This window comes from Balaenoptera acutorostrata, chromosome 5 (assembly GCF_949987535.1).
Source record: "Balaenoptera acutorostrata chromosome 5, mBalAcu1.1, whole genome shotgun sequence".
NCBI classification, from domain to species: domain Eukaryota; kingdom Metazoa; phylum Chordata; class Mammalia; order Artiodactyla; family Balaenopteridae; genus Balaenoptera; species Balaenoptera acutorostrata.
Genome location: NC_080068.1, coordinates 110,766,721 through 110,784,871, shown reverse-complemented (window position 1 = coordinate 110,784,871; position 18,151 = coordinate 110,766,721). Strand labels below are relative to the sequence as shown.

Below are 18,151 nucleotides of genomic sequence, written 5' to 3'. Positions count from 1 at the left end.
ATCTTAATGGGTTCCTAAAACTTCAACACCCCCATGCTAGTTCAGAAATTCTGCTTTGACTGGAATATCCCTTTCCTATCTTCACAACTGGTTCTAAGCTAACTTTCTACCTGTGATTTCTCTGAAACTATCCCCTATATATACACCTAAATTCAGTCATACCAAACTACACATGGGCCTCTATACTTAATCTCTGTTTTTTGTTATGCTCGTCCCTCTACCTCAAATGCCACACTCTTATCCTGTCATCCTTTAGGGCCCAGATTCTATGTTCCATTATCCTATTGTTCCTGACTTTAGTTCATAAAAGTCTGAACTTTCTTCTTGACACCATTATTATTATCAAAAATGCTGACATCTGATAAACCAGTCAAGTGCCAAATAACTTCAACTGTTCAAAAATACCTTTCTTTTCAATTTTCTCTTTCATCTTCTTTTCTTCTTCTCCTCCTCCTCCTTTTATCTGCTCTTTGGCACCAGAAGATATGGTTGTTATTGGTATAGACTGTATCACATTTTCAGAAACCGCAGAATCAGCTTGCAGTGGAATACCAGATGGGAATGGTATCTGTTTTACTGAGAGAGAAAATGAGAATAATGTCATTTATATTAAACAACAAACAAATGGAAAACTGTGAATAACAAATACGAACTCTATTTTTTTAAATTGAAATATAGTTGTACAATATTATGTTACAGGTGTACAATATAGTGATTCACAATTTTTAAACGTTATACTCCATTTATAGTTATTATAAAATACTGCCTATATTCCCCATGATGTATAATATATCCTTGTAGCTTATTTTATACACAATAGTTTGTACCTCTTAATCCCCAACTACTATATTGCCCCTCCCCCTTCCCCTCTCTTGAGTGGTAACCACTGGTTTGTTCTCTGTGTCAGCTTTTTTATTATATTCACTAGCTTGTTATAATTTTTAGATTCCTCCTATAAGTGATACACTATTTGCCTTTTTCTGTCTGAATTATTTCGCTCAGCATAATACCCTCTGAGTCCACCCATGTTGCTTCAAATGGCAAAATTTCACGCTTTTTTTATGGCTGAGTAGTACTCCACTGTGTTTGTATGTATATACTACATCTTCTTTATCCATTCATCTGTTGATGGACATTTAAGTTGCTTCCATATTTTGGCAATCGTAAACAACGCTGCTATGAACATTGGGGTGCATGTATCTTTTTGAATTAGTGTTTTTGGTTTTTTGGAAATATAACTAGGAGTGGAACTGCTGGGTCATATGGTAGAACATGAACTCTTCTTAAAAAGGAAATTCAGTGTGTATGATTATCAAGTCTCGACTATCTGAGACTGTAGAAAGGCTGCCAAGAAATTAAGTTTATTTTAACCATAAAAGAATAAATGCATTATTCTCCTTCAATCACTAATGATTAAACTGAGAAAATTTTAGATAACAATGTAAGCTAATATTTATTATAAACTTACTATGTCCCAGACACTTTTCAAAATGCTTTATCTGAATTAACTCTTGTAATTCTCATAAATACCCTAAGCAGTAAGTTTTATTCATATCCACATTTACAGATGATCAACCTGAGCCATACAGAAGTTAAGAAACTGGCCCATCACACACATAGTGAGAAAGGGAAATAAGAATTTATACCCAGGTTGTCTGTCTCCAGAGATTACACCCCCTCATGGTTTGGCAAGATGGCATGTTTTTCACTCAGGTTTTCTCTTAAATAGAACAATTAACTGAAAAGATGTTTTAGTAACAATCATTTTTACATCAGAAGTAATGGAGAGATAGCAGCATTATTTGCCCATAATTCTGTTTCAAAAAACATTTTAAAGAAATAAAGAAAATTGCTCCAGCAATGTTAAAAACATACTCACTGCCTAGTGAACATGGAAGAATATAATCTTGTGAGGGATTTTGATGTGGCTTATATTCCAGCCAATATTCAAACCACTTTTCAGAGGTATTTTTAAAGTTCTTTGAAGGCTTCTTTTAGTAATATGAAGTTCCATCTACCCCTATTTTATGTTTCACCAAGACAGAATTCAGTACTTTAATTCAAACTGTTTGTTTTAGCATTTTATTACGATCACAGTTTAAAAGTTTAATGTTTACAGGGCAATCTTCTAGAACTAGGAGAAATGAAAAGCAGTTTTACACTGCTAATATTTTAGCTGTTTATTTAATTCTGCACCTGTATTCCAAATCTCCTAATCTTGGAAAACATCAACTATTTTCCAGTGACAAATAATATTCTCTCCAGTTGATAGTTTTAAGCATACATTATTGGTTTTTTCCTCTTACTTTTATTTAGCTAGGGTAGAATGCATACTAGAGCATTCAGAATAACTTAGTGACAGAATAAATGTCAAAAGGGAGTAGTAAGACAGGGATTCACTACACCCGGGCCTCCTTAATTCACCCAGGAAGGATTTTCTACAATATAATCAAATGTTTTTCCATGTGGTACTTTGAAATTATAACAGAACTATTCTTACTATTAATGTCATTTTATAATAATGTGAATTTATCTAGAAACCTTTAAAATAATTCAATAAAAATTTTCATTTTTTTTCAACATAATTGTTGGAATGATAATTATATGCTGGCTTGGGTAACTTAAAAATAGTATTTGGTTTCAGGCAAATGACTATACATCTCTAAGCTTCAATGTGTAAAACAAGGATAATTTATATACATGTAATTTTAAGGATAAAATATATAATGTATATGAAGCACTTGGCACGTAGTGCCTGGCATAAAGCAAAACTTAGTAAATGTTAACTAAATATTATTATGGCTTATTTTCAACAACTATATAGTGACATAGTTGATGACGATCAAGGGAATAGTGATGATCAAGTTTAATAGGGAATAGTGATGATCACAGTACAGAGATTAGAAGTACAGCTTTCTGAACTCCAGCTTTGACACTTTTTGCATGATCTTAGGCAAGACCATTTACTTGCATTTTCTAAGTCTATATTTTCTCTTCAATATAAGAGGATAAATGCATGAATGCTTGAGTAACCAAGCATAAAACCTAACTTAATAAACAATATAATAATTATTATTATGAATAAAAACAACCTATTATTTCTGTAATTAATCACCTCCATTTTGAATTTCTGCCTTAATTAGCTCTTGTTTCAATTCTTCAATTTCTTTCTTCAATTTAGCATTTTCAACTCGAAGTTTCTTCTCTTCTCTCAAAGTTGCCTGCAAAACTGGGATCAAGAACAACCAGTTAAGATATAGTTATGTTTTCTAAAAGGTTTCTTATGGATACTACTTAAAAAAAGCATAGGGCTTCCCTGGTGGCGCAGTGGTTAAGAATCTGCCTGCCAATGCAGGGGACACGGGTTCGAGCCCTGGTCTGGGAAGATCCCACATGCCGCGGAGCAACTAAGCCCGTGAGCCACAACTACTGAGCCTGCGCATCTGGAGCCTGTGCTCCGCAACAGGAGAGGCCGCGACAGTGAGAGGCCCGTGCACCACGATGAAGAGTGGCCCCCACTCGCCGCAACTGGAGAAAGCCCTCGCACAGAAACGAAGACCCACACAGCCAAAATAAATAAATAAATAAATAATTAAAAAAAAAAAAAAAAAAAAGCATAGCCAGTATAAACAAAACCAGTAACCAAATGTTTGGCCATTTTCTTTATATCAGTTTAGTATTTATTAAAATAACATGATATTTAAAAGAGAGAGAGAAAAAGGGAAAAAAATCTGTGAAGTAATAACAACATAAAAGGTTTTGTTTATCAATCATTTTCCTAGCTTTTAAAAAATTCTTATGAACCTGGCTCAGAGTGTCAGTAACAGGTTAACTGTAAGAAAGAGAGACAAATATTAGACATATTAAACTTTTAAAAAAGTCTAAGATCTAATAATGATACCAAACAATAAAAAAGTATTCTCATTTCTTCCTTTTTAGTGATTACCTTGTAGAAGGAACTGAATAATCTTTTACTCCTAATGTCTCAAAAGTTAAGCTGGTCAAACATTTAATGAATGAAATAACTTCAAAGATTTGCTCAACACATAATATGTGTGTTCAAGGTCAGCAATAGGGTATACAAAAATATAAAAGAAAAACAGTGATTCTTGGTGGGGTTGGTACTGCTCCCTAGGTGGGATTTTGAAAATCTGTGGAAGTATTTTTTGTTGTCACAAATAATGGGAGTCATTACTGGCATTTGTTAGGCAGGGGTCAGGGATGCCAGATGTCCTGCAATATGCTAGATATTCCTGTAAAATGAAGAACCGTCTTACGTTCTGCAGGATTTTGCAGTGACCCACTGTACATCTGTATAAGTGAAAATCCTGTTAATTATTTGAGCCTAGATCCTAATTACTTTTTATATATAAACATTCTTAAACATTTTCATTATACTCTGAATTTTCTAGGAATCAAGTACCATGTAAATCAAGAGTAGACTGTACTTTGTTTTGTTCAAGAGCTTTACATAAAGAATCATTTATCATTCTGAGTAAATCAAAAACATGACTGAAAACTGCTTTTGGTATCTGAGTTGCCTATACCAAGGCACACTACTGTATCAATCTATATTATACCTGTTGCATTTTTGGTGATACCACGTATGTGAACCATGTAGCATGTGACCCTCTCATATGTCAGGCAGCATAGTCCTGCCTAAGTATTTAATTACTGAAATACACATTTTTATTATTACTACTATTCACAAATTACTTCCTTTTTAATTCTCCTCTATATTACATATATCTCTAATCTCTTCATCTTACTAATGAAAAGAAATATTAAGAATTTTTAAAAATAAGAAAAATCCTTTTAAAATTCTAAGAAAAACAATAACAATGTTTATAAAACATTATAAAAATAATTCAAACAGTATTTAAAATTAAGAAAAAAATTGATAATGGGAAAAATTTTTAGAGAATGAAATGTAGGATTCTATAAGCCATTCAGTTTTATGTAGCAAAGAAAAGCATTTATTTCTATAAGTGATGGTAAAGATTCTGGAATTTTCATAACATTAACATTGGCTATTGAGAAATAAAATATACTTAAACAAACAAAACAGAAAACAACCTAAATTTCAAAAGCAAAAATTCAGATTTGATATTTTTTGTATGCATCATAGCAATTTCCAGGTAAAATTTAAGCACTGGAAAAAATGTAAAAATCATTTCAGAAAATACCCTAGCAGAGAGTAATGTGAAAGTATACATTTTCTTCTATACAAGGTTAGAGGAGATATTTGAGTTCATATTTGACTCCACTCAATTTTCTTCATTTTTAATCTCTAATTCTATACCAACTTAAGTATTTTATCAGTCTTGAAATAATACGTTGTTTTCTCTAAATATCACATATTCACTATACACCAATTCTAACTTATCTTAATCCTACATTATTTCACTCATAATTGTAATATTAAAGGAATATAGAAGTCATCATCAAGTTTGTGAAATAATAATATATGTGGTAAACATTTTTTTTTTGCTCTGTCAATATATGAATTCATTTTAAGTTATCTCCCTAGAAAATTTAAATTTTCTAATTTTCTTACTTGCTTTCTCCTTAAGAAGAGCAACCTGCTGCTTAAGATATTCAATTATTTGATCTGCCTCGGCACCCTTCTGTTCCAGTCTCTTGAGAACAGCATCACTGGCTGCCATTTTTGCCAAGAAACAGCAGAAAATCCTAAGTGAAAAAATGAAAGTGATATATTATACTGTAGAATGAATAAATTTATTGTACAGGACACCATGCACAAGCAGTCTGAGACAAAAAACATTTTCTACTGTAACAGAAAAATGTTAGAAAAATACTTTTCCTCTGAAGAGCAACAAACCAAACAAGAGGCAGAAATGTTAATAGATTAATTCCTCATTCTGTTTGGAAAAGAAAATCAATTTTTTCCTAAAAGCATGAAAACATGCTATTTAATCATATTTTAGGTTGGAAAGTTTTAAAGAAAGCTTTAAAATACTGCAGAATACTATGACATAAGATAGAAACACTAAGGGACAGACTAACAACAACCTTAACTAAGGGATAACTGAGTACCACACCTGAGTTCCAAAGTAAAGACAACTGCTGAATTCCTTCTTTATATGTTTCTTTCATATATTGGATATTTCTACTGTTTATTTAATTATGTACAAACTTATGTGTAAGGAAGAACATGTAAACTAGAAAAAGCAAATATTAAAAGAAAATGATCGACAATTAGGAAAACACCAATATTAAACATACATCTACTCAGAAATAGTATCAGTATATATATACTGTATCCTTTGTAAAAAAAATTGAATTAGAATTTTAACTGTATAATAATGTACAGAAATTAGAAAACATGATATCAATATGCAGAAAAATGCATATATAAGCAAAATTCTGAGATTAATTCATCATGTTAAAGTTCTAACTGCCAAATGTTAAGACAAATAGTCACACTCAGAAGAGAGGGTTAATCATTAAAAATACTATGAACTGCTCTTTGCCCCTAATTTAACATCAATTTATAATCCAAAGTATGCCACAAGCATTGCTGCAATAATTCTAATTTTAAATAAATGATGCACACTCAATAAATGGTGAAATTTTTTGATAAAATAATTGGCTAGTAGTGGACAAGATTGCTTTAAAATTTTAAATTATTAGGCAATAACCATCCTATATAAAGAACATTCTGAGATGTTTACTTTTTTTATAAAAAGAAAACCAACCCCCAAAAACTTTATGCTAAAGTTGACAATTTATAATATGGAAGCAATTTTAAAAACCCTATAAAAATAAAATTGCTAGTAATGAAGAAAATATAAATGGGGTGGTGGTGGTTAACCTGGAAAAGTCACAGTAAACTCCTCCATGGACTATTATTTAATAGTTTAGAAAAGGCAGAGGAAAAAAGTTACAAAAATGAAAATGAAGATATAACCTTTTAAATTCTGCCAATTTTTACCAAAAGTGAATACAGAATACCCTGTTGTTCCTCAAATGTCTGCAAAGCCAGAATCTTAGAGAAAACAATGTTAGTAACAGAGAAATGTTAGTGGAAAACACATCCACATATATAAGCCATGAACTCTTAAAATAGAGAATAGAGAAGGATCCTACGCAACCATTTTTACTTTTTTAAGGAACCTCCATATTGTTCTCCACAGTGGCTGTATCAATCTACATTCCCACCTACAGTGCAAGAGGGTTCCCTTTTCTCCACACCCTCTCCAGCATTTGTTATTTGTACACTTTCGGATGATGCCCATTCTAACTGGTGTGAGGTGATACCTCATTGTAGTTTTGATTTGCATTTCTCTAATAATTAGTGATGTTGAGCAGCTTTTCATGTGCTTCTTGGCCATCTGTATGTCTTCTTTGGAGAAAGGTCTATTTAAGTCTTCTGCCCATTTTTGGATGGGGTTGTTTGTTTTTTTAATATTGAGCTGCATGAGCTGTTTATATATTTTGGAGATTAATCCTTTGTCCGTTGATTCATTTGCAAATATTTTCTCCCATTCTGACGGTTGTCGTTTTGTCTTGTTTATGGTTTCCTTTGCTGTGCAAAAGCTTTTAAGTTTCATTAGGTCCCATTTGTTTATTTTTATTTCCATTTCTTTAGGAGGTGGATCAAAAAAGATCTTGCTGTGATTTATGTCAAAGAGTGTTCTTCCTATGCTTTCCTCTAAGAGTTTTATAGTGTCCGGTCTTACATTTAGGTCTCAAATCCATTTTGAGTTTATTTTTGTGTATGGTGTTAGGGAGTGTTCTAATTTCATTCTTTTACATGTGGCTGTCCAGTTTTCCCAGCACCACGTAGTGAATAGACTGTCTTTTCTCCATTGTATATCCTTGCCTCCTTTGTCATAGATTAGTTGACCATAGGTGTGTGGCTTTATCTCTGGGCTTTCTATCTTGTTCCATTGATCTATGTTTCTGTTTTTGTGCCAGTACCATATTGTCTTGATTACTGTAGCTTTGTAGTATAGTCTGAAGTCAGGGAGCCTGATTCCTCCAGCTCCGTTTTTTTCCCTCAAGACTGCTTTGGCTATTCGGGGTCTTTTGTGTCGCCATACAAATTTTAAGATTTTTTGTTCTAGTTCTGTAAAAAATGCCACTGGTAATTTGATAGGGATTGCATTGAATCTGTAGATTGCTTTGGGTAGTATAGTCATTTTCACAATATTGATTCTTCCAATCCAAGAACATGCTATATCTCTCCACCTGTTGGCATCATCTTTAATTTCTTTCATCAGTGTCTTATAGTTTTCTGCATACAGGTCTTTTGTCTCCCTAGGTAGGTTTATTCCTAGGTATTTTATTCTTTTTGTTGCAATGGTAAATGGGAGTGTTTCCTTAATTTCTCATTCAGATATTTCATCATTAGTGTATAGGAATGCAAGAGATTTCTGTGCATTAATTTTGTATCCTGCTACTTTACCAAATTCATTGATTAGTTCTAGTAGTTTTCTGGTAGCATCTTTAGGATTCTCTATGTATAGTATCATGTCATCTGCAAACAGCAACAGGTTTACTTCTTCTTTTCCAATTTGTATTCCTTTTATTTCTTTTTACTCTCTGATTGCTGTGGCTAGGACTGCCAAAACTATGTTGAATAATAGTGGTGAGAGTGGACATCCTTGTCTTGTTTCTGATCTTAGTGGAAATGCTTTCAGTTTTTCACCATTGAGTATGATGCTTGCTGGGGGTTTGTCATATATGGCCTTTATTATGTTGAGACACGTTCCCTCTATGCCCACTCTCTGGAGAGTTTTTATCATAACTGGGTGTTGAATTTTGTCAAAAGCTTTTTCTGCATTTATTGAGATGTTCGTATGGTTTTTATTCCTTATTAATGTGGTGTATCTTATTGATTGATTTGCATATATTGAAGAATACTTGCATCACTGGGATAAATCCCACTTGATCATGGTGTATGATCCTTTTACTGTGCTGTAGGATTCTGTCTGCTAGTATTTTGTTCAAGATTTTTGCATCTATATTCATCAGTGATATTGGTCTATAATTTTCTTTTTTTGTGATATCTTTTTCTGGTTTTGGTATCAGGGTGATGGTGGCTTCTTAGAATGAATTTGGGAGTGTTTCTCCATCTGCAATTTTTTGGAAGAATTTGAGAATGATCGGTGTTAGCTCTCCTCTAAATGATTGATAGAATTCGCCTGGGAAGCCATCTGTTCCTGGACTTTTGTTTGTTGGAAGATTCTTAATCACGGTTTCAATTTCATTATTCCTGATAGGTCTGTTTATATTTTCCTATTCCTCCTGGTTCTGTCTTGGAAAATTGTACCTTTCAAGAATTTTTCCATTTCTTCGTTGTCCATTTTATTGGCATATAGTTGTTAGTAGTAGTCTCTTACAATCTTTTCTATTTCTGCAGTGTTAGTTGTGACTTCTCCTTCTTCATTTCTAAGTTTATTGACTTGCATTTTCTTTTTTTCTTGATGTGTCTGGCGAGTGGTTTACCAATTTAGTTTATCTTCCCAAACAACCAGCTTTTAGTTTTATTGATCCTTGCTATTGTTTTCTTTCTACTTCATTTGTTTCTGCTCTGATCTTTATGATTCCTTTCCTTCTACTGACTTTGGGTTTTCTTTGTTTTTCTTTTTCTAGTTGTTTTAAGTGTAGCGTTAGATTGTTTATTTGAGATTTTTCTTGTTTCTTGAGGTGAGATTGTATTGCTATAAACTTCCCTCTTAGAACTGCTTTTGCTGCGCCTCATAGGTTTTGGGTCATCGTGTTTCATTGTCATTTGTTTCTATGTAGTTTTTTATTTCTTCTTTGATTTCTTCAGTGACCTCTTGGTTATTTAGTAGCGCACTGTTTAACCTCCATGCATTTATGTTTTTTACAGCTTTTTTCCTGTAATTGATTTCCAATCTCACAATGTTGTGGTCAGTAAAGATGCTTGATACGATTTCAATTTTCTTAAATTTTCCAAGGCTTCATTTGTGACCCAAGATATGATCTTTCCTGGAGAATATTCCATGTGCACTTGAGAAGAAAGTGTAATCTGCCACTTTTGGGTGGAATGTTCTACAAATATCAATTAGACCTATCTGGTCTATTATGTCATTTAAAGCTTGTGTTTCCTTATTTATTTTCTGTTTGGATGATATATCCATTGGTGTAAGTGGGGTGTTAAAAGTCCCCTACTATTATTGTGTTACTGTCGATTTCTGTTTTCATGGTTGTTAGCATTTGCCTTATGTATCGAGGTGTTCATATGTTGGGTGCATAAACATTTATAGTTATATCTTCTTCTTGGATTGATCCTTTGATCATTATGTAGTGTCCCTCCTTATCGCTTGTAACAGTCTTTATTTCAAAGTCTATTTTACCTGATATGAGTATTGCTACTCCAGCTTTCTTTTGATTTCCATCTGCATCGAATATCTTTTTCCATCCCTTCACTTTGTCTGTATGTGTCCCTAGGTCTGAAGTGGGTCTCTTGTAGACAGTATATATGTGGGTCTTGTTTTTGTATCCATTCAGCCAGTCTGTGTCTTTTGTTTGGGGCATCTAATCCATTTACATTCAAGGTTATTATCAATATGTATGTTCCTATTAGCATTTTCTTAATTGTTTTGGGTTTGTTTTTGTGGGTCTTTTTCTTCTCTTGTGTTTCCTGCTGCGAGTTGTTTCTTTAGCATTTGTTGTAAAGCTGGTTTAGTGGTGCCGAATTCTCTTAGCTTTTGCTTGTCTGAAAAGCTTTTGACTTCTCCACCGAATGTGAATGAGATCCTTGCTGGGTAGAGTAATCTTGGTTGTAGGTTTTTCTCTTTCATCACTTTAAGTACATCCTGCCAGTCCGTTTTGGCCTGCAGAGTTTTTCTGCTGAAAAATTAGCTGATAACCTTACAGGGGTTCCTTTGTATGTTAATTTTTGTTTTTCCCTTGCTGCTTTTAATATTTTTTCTTTGAATTTAATTTTTGTTAGTTTGATTAATATGTGTCTTGGTGTGTTTTTCCTAGGGTTTATCCTGTATGGGACTCTCTGTGCTTCCTGGACTTGGGTGACTATTTCCTTTCCCATGTTAGGGAAGTTTTCAACTATAATCTCTTCAAATATTTTCTCAGACCCTTTCTTTTTCTCTTCTGCTGGAACCCCTGTAATTCGAATGTGGTGTGTTTACTGTTGTCCCAGAGGTCTCTGAGATTATCTTCAATTCTTTTCATTCTTTTTTGTTTATTCTGCTCCTCAGCAGTTATTTCCACCATTTTGTCTTCCAGCTCACTTATTCATTATTCTGCCTCAGTTATTCTGATATTGATTCCTTCTAGTGTATTTTTCATTTCAGTTGTGTTCATTCTCTCTGTTTGCTCCTTAGTTCTTCTAGATCTTTGCTAAACATTTCTTTTGTTTTCTCAATCCGTGCCTCCATTCTATTTCCAAGATTCTGGATCTTCTTTACTATCATTACTCTGAATTCTTTTTCAGGTAGATTGCCTGTTTCCTCTTCATTTATTTGGTCTTCTGTAGGTTTTTACCTTGCTCCTTCATCTGTGAGATATTTTTTGTCATCTCATCCTTTTTGTTGTTGTTTAATAAGTGGGATTGTGTTCCTGTCTTACTGCTTGTTTGGCCTGAGACTTCTAATAGTGGGGTTTTTAGGCTATTGGGCAGAGCTGGGTCTTGGTGCTGAGATGAGGAATTCTGTGAGACCTCACTCCAAAGAATATTCCCTGTGGTCTGAGGTTCTCTGTTAGTCCAGTGGTTCGGACTCAGAGCTCCCACCTCAGGAGCTTCAGCCCAACCCCGGGCTCATGAACCAAGATCCTGCAAGCCGCCTGGGGTGGCAGAAACAAACAAACAAACAAAAAACACAACGATAACAAAGTAAAAAATAAAATTAGACTAGGAAACTAACAGATACGTTAGGAAGAATATAAAAATAAAAATATAGGTGAATCAACAACTGGAAGGTATATCGGTATCACAATAGTAAAAAAGAGGAGGGAAAAGAAAAAAAATAAATACAGGGGGCAAAGGCCTTGGCTGTGGATGGTGAGGCCTATGCAAGGGTGAGGTTTGGGTGGTAGGCGGGGCCAATGCTCAGGACCCACAGGGGTGGAAAAGGCTCTGGGGGCTGTGGGGGTGGGGCTTAGGCTCAAGGAACAGAAGGGGCCCAGGGTGCCCCCCATTCCTGGTCTCAAGAGGGCAGGGGACCTCACCTGGGAGCCCAGCAGGCTTCCTGGGCTCGAGTGAGCAGGGAAAATGCCCTCCTCTCCTTTCCTGCTCCTCCAGTCTGGGAGGGCCCCTCCCACCTGCCTCTCCTGATCTCCCTGGCCTCCCTCCTATGCCCCCAAGGACCCACGCGGCCTGGATGGGGGTTTGGAGGGCAGGGGATTGGCCTGGGAGCTCAGCAGGCTCCCTGTGTCCGAGTGGATGGGGCAATCGCCCTCCACTCCTCCCTGAGGGCCCCTCCCACCTGCCTCTCCTGATCTCTCCAGCCTCAGGGGTGCCGATTCTGTCTGGCCTCCAGTTCTCCTCCCCTCTCAGTCCCCTTACATCCTACCAGTTCACTTTGGGATTCCTCCCATCTTCTTGGGCGTCAGAGTTCCCCACCAGCGGCCGACAGGCACCCTAGTTGTGGGGAGATGCTAACTCCGTGTCTTCGCACATGGCCATCTTGACTCTGCCTCTGGATTAATTTCTAATCAGGTCTATGTGTTGACAAAACTTTTCTCAAATATTAAGAACTATTTATTGATTTTAGAATTAGAAGCTCTGGAAACAGGTTTCCTAGTACTTGTTGATTAACTGTCACTTAAACTTTTCAGAAATACAAGTAGGATGCATAAGTTTATGTCAATGTTTTCTAGTAGTATGCAGATAATGATTGCTACCACAGGTAGGAGAGCATAGTTTTTTTAAAAAAAGCATTTACAGCCAACAAATCTTGGTTGAATCACATACTACCGGCTGTGTGACAAACTTGGTAAAGGCACTTAACTTCTCTATGCTTCATTTTCTTAATTTATAAAATGAGGATACTTTCACCTGATTTCACCTACTTCCTTAGCATCTCCTTTTTCTTATCCCTTTAATGCTGATGTTCTCAAGGGTTTGATCCTGATCTCTAGTCTCCTCTAGGGATTATAAATGGTCACCAAACAGATCAGTATTTGAAACAACTGAATGTGAATGCCTTTAAGCAAGGCAAAACAGACTTCACCCGCCATTCCCTGTTTGCCATTTATGTTACCTGCCAGGTCCCTATAAATAACACATTCATGACCCAAATTTTACTTATGGTCCCTGATTTTGAGCATGTGCCAGATTTATAGTAGGAAGCAAGATTAAACATGTTCCTTGTACTCACTACACTTTAGGCAAATGGGACAGACACAGAAAACTGGAGAAAAATTTTTAAAAGGGTTATGTTTAGGGCAACACTGTTAGCTTAACAACATCATTGTTTAAAGCTCAGACAAATGTTTTGCCATTCAACCCAGCGCTCATTTCACTACTCTGTGCCAACTGCTCCAGTGATTTTCAATTTTACATTGAGTACCTGCTGGATTTCAAAACTTCAGAAGTTTCCTTAGTCTCCTCTGAGCTTTTAATATGCCAATACGTAAAGGGTTTCTCACAGATGATAAAGTTAATAATGATAGGTAACATTTGAAGAGCATTTATTGTGGGCTGGTTAAATGCTTTACACAGATCATCTACAAATACAGTAATTATCTCCATTATAGAGAGGAAAACGTGACTTAAAATTAATTTGCCTCACGTCATGTGGCTAGTTAGTAAATGAGGATTGAAACTTAGGTCTGTCTGATTCTGGAGTTACTTCTTTTAATGCCCAAGCTATAATTTCTGTAAAGGATATACTTACGAAGCATTTCCCAAAGTGTTTAGCCATGGAACACTAAGCAAGGAACACCTAATTAACATTTATTTGAACTAGTATTTTCTAAAACAGTTTGGGAATACTGGCTTAGTCTGTGCCAAAATTAAAAAAAAAAAAGATTATGCGATTAAAATAGATATAATACTTAATTGCACGCACGGTAATTACAAATCTAAAACATTGACAGAGAGGAAAACAGTACACTGAGTATGTTAACTGTATTTGGATAGTAAGAGTCAAGACTTTTTTTTCTTTTTCCTACACTAAATTTTAAAAAATTACCACTTTTTATGATAAAAAGCTTTTGAAAAGTATTATCTAAATTATTCTGCCCTTTCACATTAATTCTGTTCTTCTCAACATAATCACCATATTTCATCAAACCTAAAAAGCTACTATAAGATGCCACTAATCATAAAATCAGGTGAAGCTGGTTTTAGCAAATACATGAATTTAGACTACATCTGAATCATTAAAACACACACATAAAAGATTACTTCAGAGACTCCTATCATTTCTAAATGACTTCCCTTTACCTCAGCAGTCTCTACAGTAGTCTTCCCCACTCTGATTTTGAAATTGCCAGTACTTTTTAAAAATTAACAAATTCCCTACCCTGGGCTCTCAACGTTAGGTACCAAACATAAACTATTGCTTTGAAATGGAAGTTTTAAGTGCAGACTTTCATTTTTACTTTATACTATAGAGAACTCCACAAAAATTTGGAAGTGATTCTCTATTTCTCAAAATATCTGATTTCACTGTTTCAGAATTGCAATTAGGTAAAAATTTATATTCTCCTTAGACACTCTAAGTATTGTATTTCATCATATATAAGATACCATCAATTGTAAAATGACTCCAATCATAAGATGCTGCATTATTTTGGGTACCATTAAGGAAAAAAACCATGGCTGATTTAACTGACCTAATGCTCTCTTACACTTAGTCACATCCTGTATTATGTACTGAAATACCTGTTTTGAATTTAGCCCTATTTTTATCTTATATCACTCTTGTGTTTCCATGAATTTCTTTTTTGAAAACTGAAGTATAGTTAATTTACAATGTTGTGTTAGTTTCAAGTACATAGCAAAGTGATAGTTTTATATCTATGTGTGTGTATATATATACATATATATTTCCTTTTTCAGAGTCTTTACATTACAGGTTATTACAAGACACTGAGTATATTTCCCTGTGCTATACAGTAGGTCCTTATTTACATATTTTATTTATAGTAGTGTAGATATGTTAATCCCAAACTCCTAATTTATTTCTTCCATGTATTTCTGCAAATACAATAACTTTTTATTTAAGTGCTAAATGATCTTTAAAGGATACTTAAGAGATTAAACTCAACAACTATGTACCAACAGTACACACAACTCAACTGAACTAATGACAATATTATCAGTTATAACCAAGTTTGCGTAAGTTGGGCAGTGACAACCATGTCACAGCTGCTATTTAGTCCATAATGAGTTTAAAACATTGAATACCCCACTATTTCAGAGCTATAAATATGAGAAAAATGTGCCTATCAGAACTAGTGAACTACAGTAATTTTAATCACTTTTTCTCTCTTCTACCATCATCCCTATTCTTACCTTCCAAACTTCTTTCCTCCATTTGTTTTGTAATCTAATTGCCAAGTTACCCCACTCTAAGAACACCTTTATTACAGTTCTACACAATGCAGCTCTACGTTAAAACTCCTGCTAGGATTTAAAACATGTCAAAAGTCAGAATTTTTAAACAGGTAAATAAAAAACTTAAATATTTTGAGAACGATACATTCCAGAGACACTCAAAATATATAGCAGTGGCAACCAGCAATAATTCCAGGGGTCTTCTAGTAACCTTTGTCAAAACATAGATCTAAAACTATGCTTTTTGTGAAAGTTCATTTTATTCTTTTTGTTTTTCTTCTAAGCAAAAGGAATCAGGGAATGAACTCAAATGCCAGTGAAAGGATCAGGGAATGAACTCAAATGCCAGCTCTGCCCCTCATTAGCTGTGTGACTTTCTTTTTTTTATTATTGAAGTATAGTTAATTTACAATGTGTTAGTTTCAGGTGTGCAGCAAAGTAATTCAGATATACATACATTCTTTTCCAGATTCTTTTCCCATACAGGTTGTTACAAAACATTGAGTATAGTTCCCCATGCTATACAGTAGGCCCTTGTTATTTATCTGTTTTATATATAGTAGTGTGTATAAGTTACTCCCAAATTCCTAATTTACCCCCCCCCCCCCACTTTTCCCCTTTGGTAACCATAAGTTTGTTTTCTATGTCTGAGTCTGTTTCTGTTTTGTAAATAAGTTCATTTTTAGATTCCACATATAAGTGATATCATATGATACTTGTCTTTCTCTGTCTGACTTCATTTCATATGATAATCTCTAGGTCCATCCATGTTGCTGCAAATGGCATTATTTCATTCTTTTTATAGCTGAGTAATATTCCAGTGTGTGTGTGTGTGTGTGTGTGTGTGTGTGTGTGTGTGTATGTATATATATACACCACATTTCTTTATCCATTCATCTCTTGATGGATATTTAAGTTGCTTCCATGTCTTGCCTATTGTAAATAATGCTTCAGTGAACACTGGGGTGCATGTACCTTTTTTAATTATAGTTTTCTCCACATATATTCCCAGAAGTAGAACTGCAGGATCATACTGTAGCTCTATTTTTAGTTTTTTAAGGAACCTCCATACTGTTCTCCATAGTGGCTGTACCAATTTATATTCCCACCAACAGTGCAAGAGGGTTCCCTTTCCTCCACACCCTCTCCAGCATTTATTATTTGTAGACTTTTTGATGATGGCCATTCAGACTATTGTGAGGTGATACCTCATTGTAGTTTTGATTTGCATTTCTCTAATAATTAGTGACGTTGAGCATCTTTTCATGTGTCTCTTGGCCATCTGTATGTCTTCTTTGGAGAAATGTCTATTTAGGTCTTCTGCCCATTTTTTGATTGGGTTGCAAGATCAACACTACAATAGTCCAGTTAACATCCTTTACCATACGTAGTTACAATTTTTTTCTTGTGATGAGAACCATCAAGATCCAGTCTCCTAGCTATTTTCTAATTTGCAAAACAGTATTATTAACTATAGTCACCATGCTGTACATTATATCCCCATGACTTATTCATTTTATAACTGGAAATTTGTATTTATTTTTGATTGTTTTTCTCTACTCACCAGAGAGCCTTCTTCCCGTTTACTAATGAGGACACTGGGGATCCTGGAGGGCTTAAGGGATGGCTATGAGGGTATGGCTAAGAGAAGACAGTCCATGTGTTTCAGACACTACGGCCATTAACACAGAAAACCTTTCTGTCCAGTGACATATGCATAAAATTTTAAAAGGGCTATGTCTAGGTCTCCCATGGCCCACTTACCAAACAAGGTCATCTTTTAGCTGGCTCAGATTTTCCCCAATAGGATTTAACCAAACCTTTCCACTCACAGATGTACTCACCATTATCTCTCTTCCATTTCTTAACCAAGAACACAGTTAATAACAGTAGCCACCATTTTAATGGGCCTGCCACATTACATACATTCTCATTTAATCTTTACAACCTTGTGAGACAATAAGGTTTCAGATAAACTCAGAGAAATTATGTGACTTGTCTAAATCCTTTCAAATATTAAATGGTAAAGCCATGATTTTAACTCGTGTTTGTTACTCCTAACCTCACACTACAAGTCATTTTTAAAGTGTTTCCAAAACCTAATTAAAGAAAATTAACTCACCATCCATTAAAATTCTTGCATACCTAAATTAAGAGCACTAAGAATCTGAATGGTCATTTCTTACCACCCCTAGTCAAGCCACTATCATATCTCCTCTGGATTTATGTAAAAGCCTCCTAACTGGTGTTTCTTCCACCCTATTCCCTCCAGTCTATTCTTGAGAGCAGCCAGAGAGATCCTTTTAAAAAGGAAGTCAGTACTCCACCTTTCAAAACCCTCCAATGGCTTAGATGCCCTCAAGATCCTTCATGACCTGTTCCTGATCTCTGATTCTTTCTCCAGCTTTAGTTCCTTCACTCAACTCTGACCTACAGGCTTCCTTGCTGTTCAGGAGAGTTCCTGCCTGATGGCTTTTGCAATGTCTGGTCCGTCTGCCTGACTGCACCTCCCCAAAACAGCCTAACGATTAACCCTCTTGCTTCTGTTCGCTCTTTACTGAAGAGTGATCTTTTCAGTGAGACCTTCCCTGGCCACACTAAAATTTCAACCTATATCCTCCTTCCCGGCTT

At 35.0% G+C, this 18,151-nt stretch overlaps 1 protein-coding gene across 1 annotated transcript in view; it reads right to left on the bottom strand.

The window, feature by feature from the left end:
• AIMP1 (aminoacyl tRNA synthetase complex interacting multifunctional protein 1) overlaps nucleotides 1-18,151 on the bottom strand; it is a 36,659-nt gene that overhangs the window by 17,868 nt on the left and 640 nt on the right. Inside the window, exons 2-4 of the mRNA XM_007190995.2 lie at nucleotides 5,558-5,691; nucleotides 3,116-3,229; nucleotides 406-576 (exon numbers count right to left, since the gene is read on the bottom strand). Coding sequence (XP_007191057.2) covers nucleotides 406-576; nucleotides 3,116-3,229; nucleotides 5,558-5,666 — 394 coding nt within the window. The 5' untranslated portion in view covers nucleotides 5,667-5,691. The remainder of the gene's footprint in view (nucleotides 1-405; nucleotides 577-3,115; nucleotides 3,230-5,557; nucleotides 5,692-18,151) is intronic.